The 19,625-nt window shown below is 41.6% G+C and overlaps 1 protein-coding gene across 1 annotated transcript; it reads right to left on the bottom strand.

The window, feature by feature from the left end:
* Positions 1 to 622: 622 nt before the first annotated feature.
* LOC120025670 (myosin heavy chain, fast skeletal muscle-like) lies at positions 623 to 18,822 on the bottom strand. Its single transcript, XM_038970220.1, has 39 exons — positions 18,616 to 18,822; positions 18,119 to 18,262; positions 17,702 to 17,858; positions 17,442 to 17,469; positions 17,152 to 17,266; positions 15,861 to 15,953; positions 15,567 to 15,630; positions 15,351 to 15,449; positions 14,302 to 14,405; positions 13,968 to 14,106; positions 13,740 to 13,858; positions 13,465 to 13,614; positions 13,199 to 13,369; positions 12,743 to 13,046; positions 12,523 to 12,590; positions 12,297 to 12,384; positions 11,932 to 12,049; positions 11,473 to 11,596; positions 11,091 to 11,227; positions 10,575 to 10,830; positions 10,217 to 10,459; positions 9,932 to 10,108; positions 9,664 to 9,809; positions 9,479 to 9,569; positions 8,824 to 9,213; positions 8,399 to 8,525; positions 8,141 to 8,259; positions 7,819 to 8,015; positions 7,467 to 7,650; positions 6,821 to 6,986; positions 6,501 to 6,625; positions 4,880 to 5,188; positions 4,538 to 4,741; positions 2,595 to 2,720; positions 2,188 to 2,358; positions 1,801 to 1,905; positions 1,622 to 1,717; positions 1,344 to 1,475; positions 623 to 721 (listed from the first exon to the last, which is right to left on the bottom strand). Exons 1-39 carry the CDS (start codon positions 18,820 to 18,822, stop codon positions 707 to 709), a joined length of 5,808 nt encoding a protein of 1,935 aa, XP_038826148.1. The 3' UTR covers positions 623 to 706.
* Positions 18,823 to 19,625: the final 803 nt, after the last annotated feature.

Here is a 19,625-nt window from a genome sequence, read left to right as displayed (position 1 = left end):
ATTTAGAACGAATGACTGGGTCGCGTCTATAGATACAGAACAAAAAGACTGAACGACTGGGTCGCGTCTATAGCAACTGAACCCATAGAACGAACGACCAGCCGGCTTGGGTAGCAACCCGAGATTTGTGTCGGGACTATATCTTGTGGAAGGATGAAATAGTATGAATAAATTAAATCAAATAACTTCATCTGGGGCCCAACAACACCCTTGCCAATATATCCTCCAAACTCCGGCTTCTCTGGCATTACCACTTAAATATTATACTTATAATGTGCCTTCAGAACAGTGTGGAGTCAGTGGTTGAATCTAATCTAATTGTTACATCACAGCTTTCGGATAATATTGCATTTCTTTATAGGCCTACATTTCTAAGATGTTTCCTAGTCATGTAAAATGTTAATTTAACAGTTTTTTTTATAATGTAAAGTGAATTTACAAAGTCACCAAGGGTACTATACATATGTTTATACATTTCAAATGTGTTTTATTAAGGAGCATACAACCACAACAACACGCATCAAAACAAAATGGACAACAAAACAACACAAAAACCAAATGACAAGGGGAAAAAATAACGAAAAACCAGTACCCCCACTGACCACCCAGCCCCTGGCCTGGTTTCTCTGCCTTGTAGTAGCTAGAATAATGTACGGCTGTCTTAAGAATTGTTCAGTCCAAGTTCTCTATTTAAAATAAAATAGGTTTACTCTTCTTTGGCCTGTAAGAGAAAGTAATAGATATTAATGAGTATATCCAGTTCTGGGCTCAAGATCACCAATAACTACAATTGTGGTTACATGAAAATTTACTTGGAATGAAAGGCCTCTGATCTTTTAAAATTAAGATTAAAGTAACATTAACCTTAAATTCAATTTCTTCATGTTTTTTTAAGAACATTGCTTAGAAACCCTTAGTACTTCTTCTCCATGGTCATAATCCTAAAAAGTTCAGTTGCAGAGCCGTTAAGAAGTTTGTACTGCTAATGTTTCTGCTGTTGTTGTGAACGTCTCAAACGATAACCAATCATAATTCGGGAAGTCGTACACAACAAAAGCCGGACCAGCTAGTCACAGTAAAAATGCTAATTAGCTGTAAAAGTGATATGCGGCCTTCTAAAAGGTATGTTTTGCTCTTGTGGATTTATATTGTAATTGACAGGTGGAATGGTTACATATAGCTCCTTTAATTGCGTCCAATAATGATTTTGGCTGTGTTAATGCAGCCAAACTATTATTTGTTTTGAATTAGAATTAGGTTTAATCTGAGTCTGTGACAGCCTTTATTGATGATGATGAAGTCTTGAACATTATTCAGGTGTAGGTTTAAAAGCAGATCTTTACCTTTCCGGAGTCACGGCTCTTGACTCTGAGCTTGTTGACCTGGGACTCTGCAATGTCAGCGCGTTCCTCAGCCTCCTCCAGCTCATGCTGAACCTTACGGAACTTAGACATGTGCTGGTTGGCTTGTTCCTCCTGGGAGGAGGGACAAAGAACAACATCAGTGATTTATTCAGGATGGCATATTTGTTTCATGCATTGCTTACTATGGCCAAGTCCGCTACACAACTTAATACAGGCTAAAACCATTATACTTGCTATTAATTTTAGGCCTAACTCACCGCTTCCTCAGCCTGCCTCTTGTAGGCCTTCACTTTAAGCTGCAGCTTTTCTACTAGATCCTGAAGTCTGCTAACATTTTTATTGTCCTCCTCAGTCTGTGGGCGGAAGAAGATGTATCAGTGTCCATCCTTTCATACACATCTGTCTGTATTACTGTGTGTTAAGGTGCTTTTCTTACTTGGTATGTGAGCTCCTTGACTCTGCGCTCGTACTTGCGGACTCCCTTAACTGCGTCTACACCTCTTCTCTGCTCGGACTCCACCTCAGCCTCCAGCTCACGTACCTTCACAGATGAAATGGTCATGTTTTTTACGAGGAGGAATCAGTTTCAAATCACTGCAAATAAATAGAGGTAGATTCCTCCAGGCTAACGTAAAGAAATGGTGTTGATGAAAGTTAACAGACTTTGTTCAGATACAAAGACTATGTGATAGTTGAGTCTCTTCCTATGTCCTTTTTGCAAATTTAATGGGAGAGTTTCTAATGATAATGACAGTATTATTATCCACATGGGTTATTGAAAGCAAATTGTTTACCCCATCTTCTAAATGCCTGAATAACTCACCCTGGACTCCAGTTTCTGGAGCTGCTTCTTGCCTCCCTTCATGGCCAGATTTTCTGCCTCATCCAGGCGGTGCTGCAGGTCCTTGACTGTGACCTCCAGGTTCTTCTTCATCCTCTCCAGGTGAGAGCTGGTGTCCTGCTCCTTCTTCAGCTCCTCAGCCATCATGGCCGCCTGAAATATCATTAAATAGGTTTAATGAAGGTGAGACCTTATGGCAACACAGACAGGTTTTCCTGTAATGATCTGATAACCACATGTCTTGACTTAGTTATTCTGCTGTTATTAACTGTTGCACTCATAAAATCTTATGAAAAAAAATGATAGTTAGAATTTGGTACAGATCAAACACTTTCATGTGGTTAGCCTGGAGACCTTGTACTGTGTTTTGGCCAAACATATGGACTCACATCAGTGATGGCCTTCTTGGCCTTCTCTTCTGCGTTTCTGACCTCCTGGATGATGTCGTCCACCTCTCCTTGCACCTGCACCAGGTCAGCCTCCAGCTTCTTCTTAGTGTTCAGAAGGTTGGTGTTCTGGAGGAGGAAATATAGATCAATCAATGACTGGCTGAAACGCCTTATCTCAAGACAATATACTAGTCACACCATGGAAACTATGGAAATCAATCTCCATAAATCAATCTCTTCAATGCTAAGATTGTTAAAAGAAAAAATATTAAAAAAGGGGCTTTTAATCAAGTATTTAGGTAATTCATTTCCTTTAATGTACTTTATCAAGTATGCTATAGTATCTGAAATGGCATGGATGTACAGCGCATACGGAAAGTATTCAGACACCTTGATGTTTTCCACATTTTGTTACATTACAGCCATATTCTAAAATCCCCCCCCCCCCTCAATCTACACACAATTCTCCATAATGACAAAGTAAAAACTGTTGTTTAGATTTTTTTGCTAATTTATAATAAAAAAAAAAACTGAAATATCACATTTACATAAGTATTCAGACCCTTTACTAAGTACTTTGTTGAAGCACCTTTGGCAGCGATTACAGTCTCGAGTCTTCTTGGGTATAACGCTACAAGCTTGGCACACCTGTATTTGGGGAGTTTCTCCACTCAAGTACATTCAAGGACTTGTCCTGAAGCCACTCCTGCATTGTCTTGGCTGTGTGCTCAGGGTTGTTGTCCTGTTAGAAGGTGAACCTTCGACCCAATCTGAGGTCCTGAGCGCTCTGGAGTAGATTTTTATCAAGGATCTCTCTGTACTTTGCTCCGTACATCTTTCCCTCGATTCTGACTAGTCTCCCAGTCCCTGCCGCTAAAAAACATCCCTGCAGCCACCACCATTCACCGTAGGGAGGTTGCCAGGTTTCCTCCAGACGTGATGCTTGGCATCCAGGCCAAAGAGTTCAATCTTGGTTTAATCAGACCAGATAGACCATGAGAAACAAGATTGAGAGTCTTTAGGTGCCTTTTGGCAAACTCCAAGTGGGCTGTCATGTGCCTTTCACTGAGGAGAGGCTTCCGTCTGGCAACTCCACCATGAAGGCCTGATTGGTGGAGTGCTGCAGAGATGGTTGTCTTTCTGGAATGTTCTCCCATCTCCACAGAGGAACTCTGGAGCTCTGTCAGTGACAATCAGGTTCTTGGTCACTCCCTGACCTAGGCCCTTCTCCCACGATTGCTCAGTTTGGCTGAGTGGCCAGCTCTAGGAAGAGTCTTGGTGGTTTCAAACTTCTTCCATTTAAGAATGATGAAGGCCACTGTATTCTTGGGGGTCTTCAATGCTGCAAAACATTTTTTGGTACCCTTCCCTAGATCTGTGCCTCGACACAATCCTGTTTCGGAGCTCTACAGACAATTCCTTTGACCTCATGGCTTGTTTTTTTCTCTGACATGCACTGTCAACTGTGGGACCTTATATAGACAGGTGTGTGCCTTTTCAAATCATGCCCAATCAATTGAATTTACCACAAGTGGACTCCATTCAAGTCGGTAAAACATCAAGGATGATCAATGGAAACAGGATGTACCTGAGCTCAATTTCGAGTATCATAGCAAAGGGTCTGAAAACTTATGTAAATAAGGTATTTATGTTTTTCTATTTTTTATACATTTCTAAAAACCTGTAGAGACAACTGTTTAATTTGGTTCCATTAAGTGGAAGTTCTATTTGTCTCCCCAAGTGCAGATATACTCCCTGAAAAATCTTTAGATTTATGAAATCACTGTCTCGTCCCTTTTTACCTTATCCCCAAATAATGTAGTCACATACACTGGATAGGTGCTGTGAAATGTATTGTTTTACAGGGTCAGCCATAGTAGTACGGCTTTCTAGGCATATTCCTCATATCATCTCACACTGCCAATGAGTGACCAGACCCGTACCTGAGAGTGGAGCAGTCCCACACGCTCACTGGCGTCCACCAGCTCTTGCTCAGCCACTTTGCGGCCTCTCTCAGTCTGCTCCAGAGCAGCCCTCAGCTCCTCAATCTCTGCCATCATCAGACCGTTCCTGCGTTCCACCATGGCGGCCTGCTCCTTCATGTCTTCTGACTCACGGACAGCGTCATCAAGGAGCAATTGGGCATCCTGGAATTCAAAACGACAGAGTATTAGGACGTGTGAATGTTGTCTTTATGAAAAATGTGACTGCTTTTCTACTTTATTACATTGCTTGATTAATCTTTGACCCTTAACAAATCAGTCACAAGTTTTGACATTCTTTACCTTAAGTTGTCCCTGGACATTTCTCAGCTGTTTCGTGGCCTCAATGGCCTGTCTATTGGCGTGGCTCAGCTGCATCTCCATCTCATTCAGGTCTCCATCCATCTTCTTCTTCACCCTCAGGGCGTCGCTCCTGCTGCGGACCTCAGAGTCCAGTGTGTTCTGCATGGATTCTATAATCCGCTGGCTGTTCTTTTTGATCTGCTCCATCTCCTCGTCCTTCTCTGCCAGCTTCCTGTCCACCTCACCCTTGATCTGGTTCAGCTCCAGCTGCACACGCAGAATCTTGGATTCCTCGTGCTCCAGTGTTCCCTGGACAAATAAAAGTGATTTGTCACAGAATGCTTGACATCGGAGGTTATCCCAGCAATTAAAACATTAGACTTGGAGACAGCTAAAAGTAACAATTGTCTCTTACTTTTGTGTTTATAAGACCTAAAGCAGTTGCATAAATCAAAAAGTGCCCACTCTTCACAATGTGCATAAAGATGGCAGAACACAGATATGACATCATTGTTCTAACACTACAATCCTAGTTTTTAAAACTATGGCGCACAACATAAATCAACACAATCTACTTTAAAAAATATATATAATAATATATATATATATATATATAAATGCTGATGTCTGGGAGCTAGAATCAGGATCATGTATACTGTGCTAATGTTTCAAGTTTTAAAGTCACATGCACAAGTACAGTAAAATGCCTTTCTTGCAAACTCAAAACCCAACAATGCAATAATGAATAACAATGTATTACTAGAAAAAAACACATGAGAAATAAGAATAGGAAATATGAATACACAATAAAAGTAAGTAAACAGACTATATACAAGAAATATAAAAAACTTTAAAATTCAATACCATATTTACATGTGCAGGGATACTGGGGTGATGGAAGTAGATATGTATAGGGTATAGGGTAAGGTGACTAGGCAACAGGATATAAGATAAACAGAGTAGCAGCAGCTTGTATGCTCCCGAGTGGCGCAGCGGTCTAAGGCACTGCATCTCAGTGCTTGAGGCCTCACTACAGACACCCTGGTTTGAATCCAGGCTGTATCCCAACCGGACGTGATTGGTAGTCCCATAGGGCGGCGCACAACTGGCCCAGTGTCGTCCGGGTTTGGCCGGTGTAGGCCGTCATTGTAAATAAGAATTTGTTCTTAACTGACTTGCCTAGTTAAATATAGGTTAAATAAAAAATATATAATAAAGTATGTGAGTGGGTGTGTAGAGTCAGTGAGAGTGGGTAGGGTCCTGTGAGTGTGCAAAGATTGAAATAAAAGGTCAATAAAGATAAATGGTAAACTCAGATAGTCCGTGTAGCTATTTATCAGTCGTAGTGCTTGGGGATAGAAGCTGTTCAAGAGCCTGTTGGTGTCAGACTTGATGCACCGGTAATGCAGATACAAAAAATGAGTGACGGAGGGTAATTTGTGGTAACTACATGGAGACCGCCATCTTTATGCACGTCCGCTATTCCGAGGAGCGCACCACCTAGTGAAGAACTGGAAGCTATATTACTACAAAAAGTACCAATACAGGAGTACTGAACAGCACTGTAGCTCTCATTCTGTTTAATTATTCAACTACATAATGATGTATCATATCTGCTCACTTCAGCCTCCTCCAGAGCGGTCTGGATCTCAGAATTCTCCATCTCCACAGTCTTCTTGGACTTTTCCAGCTCATGGATGCTCTTGCTTGTCTCTCCGATCTGTTCAGTCAGGTCAGAGATCTCTTCTGCACAAACACAGAGAAATGGTTTAGAACAGGGAGATTTGTGAATGTTGCTCAATATCATACAGCTTTGCATAAAAGCCTTTTGCTACCATAGATGTTTCAAAAGAACACAGCTATAACTGATAACAATAAAAAAGTGATTGTAAACTGTACACTCCAAGTGGGCCAAATAATCAACTCCTGTTGTTTACTCACGTTGGAGGTTTTTGTTCTCTCTCTTCAGAGTCTCCAGCTGATCCAGAGCCTCCTCATATGAGTTCTTCATCTTGAAGAGCTCTGTGCTCATAGAACGAGCCTCCTTCTGAGCTCCTTCCAGTTCAGCCTGGCCCACCTCATACTTCTGCTTCCACTCAGCCAGAACCTATTGGATTTTATGGGATTTAACAGTTTATTCTTGATGCAGCTTTACCTTCTAATCAGAAATAAGCCATGATACATTATGATCACTGGAGACACATCAATCAATCAAATGTATTTATAAAGCCCTCCTTACATCAGCTGATATCTCAAAGTGCTGTACAGAAACCCAGCCTAAACCCCCAAACAGCAAGCAATGCAGGTGTAGAAGCACGGTGGCTAGGAAAAACTCCCTAGAAAGGCCAGAATCTAGGAAGAAACCTAGAGAGGAACCAGGCTATGAGGGGTGGCCAGTCCTCTTCTGGCTGTGCCGAGTGGAGATTATAACAGAACATGGCCAAGATGTTCATAGATGACCAGCAGGATCATACTGATAATGCCTATCAGATTTGTTGTTGTTGTTGTGTTGTTGCTATTTATTTTTCCAGTCCATTTAATAGCACATTTCAAAAGTCAGTATAGTGTGTGAAGTGTTCTTTTTCACCTTGTCGAAGTTCCTCTGCTTCTTATCAAGGTTGCCAGCCATAGCGTTGGCCCTCTCTACATCAATCATGATGTCCTCCACCTCTCCCAGCAGCCTTTGCTTGGTCTTCTCCAGCGAAGCACACTTTGAGTTGGTTGCCTCAATCATTTCCTCAGCGTCCTGCAGACGCTGCGCCAGCTTCTTCCTGTTAGACAGGAAAGAGTTCATATTTGAATGCTTCCACAGGTATTCAGACAAACGTATCATATAAACATGATGCCTCATAACTAAGTGAAATTAGGAAGGTGTGAAGATGCGCACATTTAGGATCATAGTTATAATAAGAGGGTTTTTTTCAAGTGTAACTGCTTACTTGGCCTCCTCAAGCTCCTCTGTGCGCTGGATGGCATCCGTCTCATACTTGGTCCTCCACTGAGCCACCTCGCTGTTGGCCTTAGACATGCAGCGTTGCAGTTCTGCCTTGGCCTCTTGCTCCAACTCAAACTGCTCCCTCAGAAGGTCACAGTCATGGCGGGCAGACTGGACACCATGGGCCAGGGAATTCTTAGCCTGAGTGAAAGATAGCAAAACAGGTTACAGTAATACATTGCTGAGGATGGTTTAGTTATTATAAACATGACAAGAGGCATTTGACTCTATGCTCTGTGCTTGGTAGAGCATTTTGACTCCCTTACTTTGACCTCCTCCTCAATCTGCCTCTTTAGCTCCTCCACCTGCTGTGTGAAGGCCTGCTTGCCTCTGGTCAGCTGAAACACCAAAGCTCCCTTCTCTTCCAGCTGGCGGCCAAACTCACCTGTAAGGGATGAGAATACACATTGTAAATTCTTCTGTTCTTAAAAATACTGTAGCCTTGTACAATAGCCCCTAACACATGTTGTTGGGTACTGATTTAGATTATGTATGGAAAATGTGTTGGTCATTGTTGTGGGTACCGTTCTCAGTCAGGAGTCTGGCCCTATGTCCACTGATGTCGTTGATCTGGCGAAGGTTCTCATCGTTCCCAGTCTTGAGCTCACTCAGCTGATCCTCAATAGTACGGCACATCTTCTCCAGATTGCCCTGTTAGTGAAATATAGATATGTCATTTTTATTTTACATTCTTATGGTGTACAGCTTGTATACATTTCTGTATTGGAGTAGGGTTTTGTAGATAGTAATTTGGGAGCGATGCTACTCCAGCCCTGCACTTTCGAGGTCATTGCACTACCCTATATGCCTATAGGATTAACCCACTAAGTTGAAGCTGTGGTGCGCTTACAAATGTGTCCAACTTTAGAGCTGGATGCAATTCTGCTGTCTGGCAGCATTCCATTCATCCATTCATGTTGAGTATTTGGGGTTTGATTCAAATACCCACCTTAGTCTTGGTGACAGCCTCCATGTTGCTGGAGAGGTCATCAATCTCCATCTTGTACTCGCTCTTCTCCTTCTCCAGTTTCTGCTTGACACGCTGCAGGTTGTCAATCTGCTCTCCGAGCTCCGCCACACTGTCAGCCTGCTTCTTCCTCAGGACTGCGGCTGTGGCCTCGTGCTGCAGGGTCGACTCCTCGAGGTCGCGTCTCAGTTTCTGGAACTCAGCCTCACGCTTCTTGTTCATCTCGATCTGAGCAGCAATGGCTCCTCCAGCTTCCTCCAGCCTATCACTGATCTCCTCAAGTTCCCTGGAGAGATCGGCCCTCTGCTTCTCAACCTTTGCCCTGGCAGAATGCTCAGCCTCAATATCCTCCTCCATCTCCTCAATACGAGCCTAAAACAAGGGAGGGGGTTTAGGATGGGGAAATTTAAACTGACCTTGCAAAAAAAAAAAAATAGGCTGGATAGTTGTGTATTTATACTATGTTTTATTGTTGTTTTATTACAACAACAGAAAGTTGCTAAATACGTAAGACTGACATCTAGTATCTAGAATATGTAGTCTCTAGAACATGTAGTATTTTGAAAATCTAGTATCTAGAACATCTAGTAATATATGGAATACTATACTGAAGCCGGGGTTAGATACTCTACTGTACCTGGAGTTCCTTGATATTCTTCTGCAGCTGACCACCCAGAGACTGCTCATCCTCAATCATGCTGAGGAGCTGGCTGGTCTCAAAGTCCTTCCTATGGTAAGATAAATGCATCACTACTCAGCAGTCATTTTTTCATTTAAAAGAGTCTTTCAAACTCCTAACTACAGAAAAAAAAAGTAATATACTTTTTGATCTTTTCTTCAGACTGCTGCTTGTCATTCTCCAGGTCCATTATGGATTCCTGGGCTAGTTTCAGGTCTCCCTCCAGCTTTCTCTTGGCTCTCTCAAAGTCCATACGGAGCCTCTTTTCTTGCTCCAGAGAAGTCTCAAGCTACATGTTAAGATACTTGTGTCAGTTAATTTTAAACAATCAATGATTATGCCATGGCCTAGCTAAATGTATAATCTAACAATATATAAATCCATGACTCGATAAAGTGTGACTCCACTCACGTCATCAACTTGCTGTTCCAGCTTGGCCTTGGCCTTGGTCAGAGTGTTGACTTTGTCCTCCTCTGCCTGCAGGTCGTCCAGTGTCTGCTGGTGGGCCTCTTGGAGGGCTTTCTTCTCCTTGGTCAGCTTGGCAACGCTCTCATCTTGAGAGGCCATCTCCTCAGTCAGATTTTTGACCTGAACACAGCCACAACAACATTTGTATGTAAGTTGTGTGGTTAGTTTCAATCATTGTTTAGCTTTGGTTTGATTCTACTATCGTTCAGCTATGTCAACATTTTAGACCTTGTTTTCAGTGGCGTGTTTCTCCTTCTCCACTTTGGCCAGGGTGAGCTCCAGGTCATCAATGTCCTTCTTCAACTCCGAACACTCATCCTCCAGCTTCCTCTTCTTGGAGGTCAGCTCAGCATTCATCTCCTCCTCATCCTCCAGCCTTTCGGTCGTCTCTTTGAGTTTGGCCTCCAGCTGGATCTTGCTCTTGATCAGCCCCTCGCACCTCTCCTCAGCATCAGTCAGATTCTCTGATTCCTGGTTTCACAATGATAGAAAAATAGGCAGACATTAATTAAATCAGTGCACACCTCCTGTCCATCGTCTTCAATAAAATATGGGCAATCAAGCCAGGCACTTGACAGATGCTCACAGATGCAACTTGGAGCGTCAGGTCATTCCTCTCCTGCAGAACGGTCACCATCTTCTCCTCAAGCTCTGTCTTGCGGGCCTCAGCCTTGGTCAGGGCGATTTTGCACTTCTCAATGTCCTCCTTCATGTTGGCTAGCTCCTTCTCAGTCTCAGCACTCTTCAGCAGTGGCTTGATCTTGTAATACACCTTCATCCATGGCCAGTGTTTAACATTCATGAATGAGCGAATGTTGTATTTGATGGTGAAGACAGCCTCTCTGAACAACAGGAAACAGGGATCTTGGTGAGTGTTATGGCTAAATAATAATAATATGTTATTTACAGGACAACGTTCCAGCTCCTCAGAGAAAATAAAGTGAAATTCAATTAATGAATCAAAAAAAGTATAGGATTTGTAAATTTAAGGTGAATATAACAATTTGATCCCTGGAATCGTTGGAGATGAAATGGAAACCACTGCAACCCTGTTAGATGAATTTGGATGAGCCTTTATCTTGAGATATCTTCTATCCCTCACCTCCGCTCCATCATCTTCACAAACTCCTTCCTCATGACGAACCCACGACACAGAGACTGTATCATGCAGACCAGAGAGGCCAGTCTCTCGTCTCGCATCTCCTCCAGGACACCCAGCAGACCAGCTTTGAAGAACACCTGAGCGCATGTAACAGGAAGGTAACAGGAAGGTAAATGCCCGAGACACCGGTAAGAACTAAGAACACCTGAGAATAGGTCAACATTATCAATGGATGTCATCAAAAGTCAGAAAGCAGGGTTGAATTTAAATGAGGGATCAACACGGCAAGATGTATTGTAAAAAGGCGTTGAGTGGTTAGCATTTACATTGTTGTTTTACTTATGTTTTGTGTTTGCTTTCCTGAGTGTATTTGAACCCTGACCTTGGTGTGTCCAAACTTGTACTGCTCGTGTGCCACATTGATTGACCCAAGCAGATTCTCAGAAGCCTTCTTGTTGTCCATAAATGTTCCTTCTGGGATAACACTGGGATTCAGTACTTTGTACCTGGATTAGGAGAGACTGGCAACTGTCAGTTTTTAAGTTGTGGGCAAACAAAGCTATTCTGTTGCTGTGTCACAGTTCTACCACTGTTTATGAAATCAGCTGAACATTCTAGCCATTCTTCTTTTATGAACTCTAGCATAGGCCAATTGATGCCAAACATTGTTTTGGTCTGTATTTATTAAATCTCAGAATGTAATATTTTAAGATTTCAGAATGTAATCTTTTAAGATCTCAGAATGAAAGAGTTTCTGAGTTTCTTATTATTTTGTCAAATTCAGTTATATTCTAAAGTTAACATGGAGCCATGTTAGATAGATGACATTTCTAAAGGGTACCTCTGCTTGAAGTCACCATAGGGGATTCTGCTGGGGAACCCCTTTCTACAGATCCTGATACCCTCCAGTACACCGTTACACCTTAGCTGGTGGATAACCAGGAAGTTCTCCATCAGACCTGAAAAACACAAAATATCGTTAAAGCTAAGAAACACTGAAACATTGTAAGGGCTACAATTACATTGTGGTGATGTAAGTGCCATTATTTCTGGGTAAAAATATGGAAATAACTTATAATCAGCTATCTTGTACCACATGTAAGTACAGGTAGTTACTTGGTACTTATTTTGTTTTAAGCTACTGAATCTCACTAGCTGCTAAACCATTGGGTTACAATTTTGTATTTCACTCGATATTTCTTGTACCTGGAGTCTTTGACTCATTGGGGATCAGACAGCGCACAAAGTGAGGGTGAGTGCTCCTCAAGTTGGTCATCAGCTTGCCCAAGTTCTCCTGCAGGGCGGGGACACACCAAACAGCCGTCTCAGAAATCATTCATACAAATTAACTTATCTGGTCAATAAGGTGCGTTAAAAATGTTGACCAGATAAGTTAACCAGATAACTTTGAATACAAGTTTGAAAAGCTCACCCTGAACTGGGAAGACACTGTCTGCATGGAGCCTCCCTTTTTCTTGCCTCCCTTCTTGGATGCTCTGTCTGTAAAAACAGTTCAAATCATGAGTGATTTGGTGAACACCATATTTTATTTTGGAGATAATATATTTGCAACTGCTACCAAATAGTTTGTGTAATGTAATGTTGATATCGGGAATATTGGCAAAAACTATTATTTAACCATGTTAAATGACCTTCAGCTGGAGAATCAACGTAGATAAGAAGCAGCAGTTTGACTGAAGACTTCTGGTAGAGCTGCACCACTGAGTCGTTCAGGGGGTCTTTATTCTTGTCCAGCCAGCCACAGATGTTGTAGTCCACAATACCAGCGTAGTGCACCAGGGAGAAGTGGGCCTCGGCCTTTCCCTTGGCAGGCTTGGGCTTCTGGAAAGTGTTTTTCTTGCCCATATGCTGGTCATACAGCTTGTTCTTGAAGGAAGTGTCTGAAGCCTTGGGGAACATGCACTCCTCTTCAAGGATGGAGAAGATGCCCATTGGCTGATGAAAAATGTAACAGCAGGATTAATAGTAGCCATCTTGTATCAAAAGGATAATAATTCACTCTCAACTCCAACATCCGTCCCTGTCAACTCTGTTGTAGGCCATTCTACAGTACATTATTTTTTAAGTAGAATTCTCAGTCTGCGTACCTTCTCAATAAGCTCAATGCAGGCAGCCAAGTCCATGCCGAAATCAATGAACTCCCAGATGATTCCCTCCTTCTTGTACTCCTCTTGCTCCAGGACAAACATGTGATGGTTGAAGAACTGTTGCAGTTTCTCATTGGTGAAGTTGATACACAGCTGCTCCATGGTGTTGAACTGTTAGTGAAGTTCAAAGAAGATTAGTTCAATCACCTTCTGTCATAAGACCTTAAAGCCATAAACTGTTTATTCTGTAATAATCACATACTTACGTCAAAGATCTCAAACCCAGCAATGTCGAGCACACCGATGTAGAAGTTCCTTTGTTGCTTGGTGTCCAACATCTGGTTGATACGGATGACCATCCACAAGAACATCCGCTCATAGATGGACTTGGCCAGAGCCGAGACTGAGTTATACACCTGTGCAAAAACAGGTGAGACATTGATCATGTCTTGCTGGTATAGAGCTTGATTTAAAAAAAATCTAACATAAAATGAATCGTGGTGTTGTAGCAATTATGTAATCTTGGATGTAAAGACCTCACCTGAGGCACGGTCTGTCCCTTGGTCACAAACTCATTGCCAACCTTCACTCTGGGGTAGCACAGAAGTTTCAGCATGTCAGCTGAGTTCAGACCCAAGAGGTAACCGATTTTATCAGCTACTGTAGAGAGAAAGAGCATCAGACTCATATACAGGGACAAATGTAGTGTTACTCTGACAGAGAAACCAGTTTCATTCTGTCTATTCCAGTGTTTGGAGAAAGGACTCACCCTCTGTGCCATCTGGCTCGGCCTGCTCCTCACGCTGCTTCTGCTTGAAACGTAAGTTGCCGTGGTGCATGACAGCGCCGGTCAGCTTGTAGATGCCCATCTTCTCATCATTGGTGAAGCCCAGGATGTCAATGGCAGCCTGAGTGACAGGAATTTCATAGTTAAACTTAGTGTATGCACATACAGGAGATATCACAAGTGCAGGGAGTTTCAAACTGAACAAAACTGTCATGGGGCTGCACTGCTTGGAGTTAAGTTACAACATATAATTGTGCATTTTTTTCAGTGGAGATAGAGGCGTTATTCATTCTTGTATATAGTTTGAGAGACTCACATCTGTGGCATCCAGCTCCTCTTTGTCATCGATAGAGGCCACTTTGATCTGCCCCTGGCTGATCATGGGGAAGTCATAGGGGTTGGTGGTGATGAGCGTCATTTCTGTGGGGACGGAGAACCGGACAGAGTTAGTTCAACCAGATGGAATTTACTTCCCCCTCCCTTTTCCTCTCTTGCATGAGATGAAGATTAAGGTTAGAAAGTGCGGACATAAAGGACGTACTGTATCTGCATTGGGAGCCAAATGCAACTCAAAATACAAATGTAATGCAGTGAAAAATAGAGCGGTCAAATGAAACCGTATGGATTTGATAATTTCCCCTCCCTATTCCTCCTAGGAGTCTATACCACAGGAATATGAAGCTGACTTTATGACACAGACACATTCAACTACAGGAAGAACCTTTATTGGTTTGCGCGACTCCAACTCACTGAGGCTGGAAATGTCATCTTTCACAATACCATTTAACTTGTCATCAAATGAGGGCAACATTTGAGTGGTGAATTGTCACTTTGTCTTGGATCGTTTGATTGATTTTACCCCATAATTTCCACTGGAGTGCAGTAGTTCTCCATGCAGTAGTTCTCCATGCAAGTAGCCTAGTGGTTAAGAGCGTTGGGCCAGTAACCGAAAGGTCGCTGGTACGAATCCCCGAGCCAGCAAGGTGGATAAATCTGCCGTTCTGTCCTTGAGCAAAGCAGTTAACCCCCCAACAACAACTGCTCCCCGGGCGCTGATGACGTGGATGTCGATTAAGGCATCCCCCCACACACCTCTCTGATTCAGAGAGGTTGGGTTAAATGTGGAAGACACATTTCTGTTGAATGCATTCAGTTTTGCAACTGACTAGGTATCCCCTTTCCCTGTTTATGGAACTCTATCTCAATTAGAAATATTACAATAGTCATGAGTAATACAACCCTGAACTTTAGAACTCACTGTAGCACTTAAACATTGATATGAGACCACTGATATGTTGATTCAGGTGCAATTTCCCTGTCAACTAAATGGCAAAAATAGTCAAACAGCTTTCTACTTTGTCGTACCAATCAGCTCAGGCTTGTGGTTGGTCATCATCTGGTAGAATATGTGGTAGCTTCTCTCATCGGGCAGCTGGAAGGTCACTCTGGACTTCTCCAGCAGGTCTGAAAGAGAACAGGTGATAAAGTTCAGTGCTTGGTCTCCTTAAAACATAATCTCTGTGAATTTAGGACATTGTGCATTCATGACAAACAATCCAACAAACAATCCACCCAACTTACAGGTCTCAATGTCAGCACTAGACAGTTTGCCATTACTGTGGAAGTGAATCCTGATGAATTTACCCTAAAGTAGAGCATGGGGGTTAGAAATGAGGGAACGAGTCAACAAAAGGAAACTGCCATGGTGTCCATCTCAGTACTCTGAAAATCGTGCTTTCCTTTATTTCTAAACCGTCGTTTAACACTGACATTTGGAAATACTGAATAGGTCTCAATCGTACAGCCTTTCATTGTCATGTCATTCTAGATCAATAAGGAATATTTAAGTATGGCAAGTGTGTCCCCCATACTTACAAAACGAGAAGAGTTGTCGTTCCGAACTGTCTTGGCATTACCGTAAGCCTCCAGCAGAGGGTTGGCAGCAATAATCTGATCTTCAAGAGACCCCTGAGGGAGACGAACACAAGTTGGTCAGAAACAGCATGACATACAGTACTATAGAACACCCTTCTTCAACAGTGGTGGAACTGTCTTAAAATAAGCAGTTATATATATGGCTGGCCTACAGATGTAGGATCTTAATTTGAGCCAGTTTGACACCGCAGCAAAATAATGCTGCAACAACAGGAAATGTGAATTATTATGTGGATTATACACTGAACAAAAATATAAATGCAACATGTAAAGTGTTGGTTCCATGTTTCATGAACTGAAGTAAAAAAGGCCAGAAATGTTCCGTATACACAAAAAACGTATTCCTCTCAAATGCTGTTTACATCCCTGTTAGTTTTTCTCCTTTGCAAAAATAATCCATCCACCTGACAGGTTTGGCATATCAAGAAGATAATTAAACAGCATGATCATTACACAAGCGCACCTTGTGCTGGGGACAATAAAAGGCCACTCTAAAATGTGCAGTCTTGTCACACAACACAATGCTACAGGTGTCTCATGTTTAAATAGAATATAATTTTATAGATGGAAATTTGAATGCACAGAGATTCCGTGACAAGATCCTGAGGCCCATTGTCATGCCATGTTTGGGATGCTCTGGATCGACATATGCGACAGCTTGTTCCAGTTCACACCAATATCCAGCAACTTCGCACAACCATTGAAGAGGAGTGGGACAACATTCCACAGGCCACAATAAACAGCCTGATCAGCTCTATGCAAAGGAGATGTGTTGCACTGCATAAGGTGAATGGTGGTCACACCAGATACTGATTGGTTTTCTGATCCATGTCCTTACTTTTTTTTAAAGGTAGAGGATCTGTAACCAACAGATGCATATCTGTATTCCCAGTAATGTGAAATAGATTAGGGACTAATTCATTAGTCCCTAATCTATAGATTAGAGACTAATGAATTTATTTCAATTGACTGATTTCCTTATATGAAATGTAACTCAGTAAAATCTTTGAAATTGTTTCATATTGCATTTATATTTTTTTTCAGTATAATTAATGGACATTTTTGTAGGGGTTGATATATTTTTCTTAAGGCGAAATCAAGTCTGAAATGTCAAAGTGGAAACTTCAAAAGGCTTTTAAAACCTAAAACACACTACAAGTTTTACATTTCCTGCATTGCATTGAAAGTTGTCCTGCAACAGGGTCATCAAATGAAGATCCTACACCTGTACCTGCATTTTGCCGGGTTCTGCCGCCCTCTTCCTTTCTCCTCCAGACACAGCAATGGTGGCAAAGTATTGGATGACACGCTTGGTGTTGACAGTCTTTCCTGCACCAGATTCTCCGCTGGTTTATATGACAGAGAATAAGAGGTTCATGTTTCAGTGTCAGACATTCAAAACATAAATCACTAAAAAGTACACTTTGAGTTGTTTACTCATTTACTATAGTTCATGTATATGCTTAATAATTGTTATGATATCCAACTAACTATAATGTTAGATGTTAGTTGAGAACTTACGTAATCAGGATAGACTGGTTCTCCCTATCTGCAGGCAAAAAAACAACAAAGAATATAAACAGTTTTGATACATTATGGCATTTGCCAATTATCTTAAAGTAGTGGATAGTGTTTCACACGCTTTTCACTAGATGTAAATAAAAAAAATATTATTGCATTGATGTTTCCAGCTAGTACCTTGGCTGCCCATATCTGCTTGTGTGAGCTTCTATCTATTTATCCATCAATCTATCCGTTCATCCACATGTATAAGATCATACCCGTCAACATGAACTGATAGGCCCTGTCAGAGACAGAGAAGATATGGGGTGGAGCCTCCATGCGCTTCTTTCCTCTGTAAGCGTTAACAACCTCTTCGTCGTACACAGGGAGCCACTTGTAGGGATTCACCGTGGCACAGAACAGCCCGGAGTAGGTCTGGATGAAGGGAAGGAAGTTAGGGGATTAGCAAAATCAGCTTTTCTGTTCAACTGTATAGAGCTTCTATGGAACACTTACAAGTGTTTCTTGTATTCAGTTATATTATTTTTGCAAAGGTGTTTTTAATTTACAAACAGCATGTGCATTTTGGAGTTTTGGCATTTTAGATTTCCCTTATATGGTGGTGTCCTATGTTCACTTATGAGTGTGTATATATACCTATATACAGTCATTTATATGTAGAATAGGTTCCTTACGTAGATCATCCATGCTGCATAACGCTCTTTGAGGTTATACAGGACAGTGGCTTCATTGAGGTAGGTCATCATGGCCATGTCCTCAATCATGTCAAACTTTGGAGGGTTCATTTCGAAGACATCAGCTTCTTTGAAGTCATTAGTCTGAAAATCAGTCGGTAATCTACATTACACTTGGATCAATTGGAAGAACTGTTACTGAATCTGTGTCGACATTGCTTTGATTTAGTAATCATCAAGTCAGTCATACATTTTACTGTACAGATGTAGGATCTTAATTTGAGCCAGTTTACTACAGCAGTAAAATAATCCTGCAGCAACAGGAAATGTTAATTATTATGTGTGAAATTACAAAATTCAGAAGCCTTTTTAAACCTCAAATACACTACAAGTTTTAAGTTCTCCTGCAACATCTGAAGTAATTTTTCTTTTAAATATAATTGTGAATAAACAAACTTCAACTTGAAACTGACTTCTGTCCTATGTTGTAGGCTTACCTCCCCAGTGTCAAGGACTTTCACTTGGACCTTTCCCCCTTCTCTGCCAACAATGGTACCCTTGAGGTACAGCTCCTTAACATCGGTCACATAGCAGGCATTCTTTGCATCGAAGGGCTTGCTTTGGGCCTCAATCCTCTCCTTCTCAGGCTTACGGAGGTATACACCGGCTTTGCCATAAGAGGCCATCTCTGCGTCGGTACTCATGGTGGCAACTCACTGAGAAACACAAACAAAGCAAACAAATGATTGAGTTTATTTTGAATAAACAGTTTTTTTTAATTAACTGTAATTTATTCAGGATAGCCCAGTTGAGACCAAGGTCTCATTCCCAATGTTGCCCTGAGTACAAACATTTTCTCACAACAGGAAGAACAATTTACATTACAATTAAAATAATAAGAATGAATATAACCACAAGGCACAACCTCAACACCACAATTACAACAAATAAATACTACAATCAATTGAAACAACTGCAATCCTCAAATGAATTCATTCAACAACACAGTCCTAAACTGCCGTGGCGGCACCAGGGAATTTGTGTTTTTATATTATTCCAACAATGGGGTGCAATAAAAGGATTAGAGGATTTACCTAAATTGGTCGAGACCAGACGGACCTCAAGAGTTAACCAATCCTGTGAGCGGGTTTGGTAGCTCATTCTTTTATACATTAGCAACAAAGTTAGGTAAGTAGTAAGCTTGTGTAGCTAATAAAACAGTGTCTCTCATAGAATACTCTCCAATAGAAAAAAATGTGAGTGAAAAACTCTAACAATGTCTCACCTTGTCTTCCTCTCCCAGATTAAATTGTGTGTTAGAGGGTTCTGTAAGACATTGAGGTGTCATGATTAAACACACATTACCGGTACTTAGTCTCATCCCACCTGAAGAGTTGCTAAAAAAGTTGAATGGCATCCCAGATTAATCCACTTAAAAACCCATTCCATGCACAAAACACATTTCATACCCTGTCACAACAGACAAATGGCATTTAGAACAGATTGC

This window comes from Salvelinus namaycush, chromosome 31 (genome assembly GCF_016432855.1).
Source record: "Salvelinus namaycush isolate Seneca chromosome 31, SaNama_1.0, whole genome shotgun sequence".
Classification (NCBI taxonomy): domain Eukaryota; kingdom Metazoa; phylum Chordata; class Actinopteri; order Salmoniformes; family Salmonidae; genus Salvelinus; species Salvelinus namaycush.
Note: the sequence above shows the minus strand (reverse complement) of the source record. Positions and strands in the feature narration are given on the sequence as shown.

Coding starts and splice junctions, on each gene's coding strand:
- LOC120025670 (XM_038970220.1), bottom strand. CDS start 18,822: ATGAGTACCGACGCAGAGATGGCCTCTTATGGCAAAGCCGGTGTATAC. Junction 17,267..17,441: donor AACCAGTCTATCCTGATTAC/GTAAGTTCTCAA, acceptor CATATAAACCAG/CGGAGAATCTGGTGCAGGAA. Junction 10,109..10,216: donor AACACGCCACTGAAAACAAG/GTCTAAAATGTT, acceptor GGCTGTGTTCAG/GTCAAAAATCTGACTGAGGA.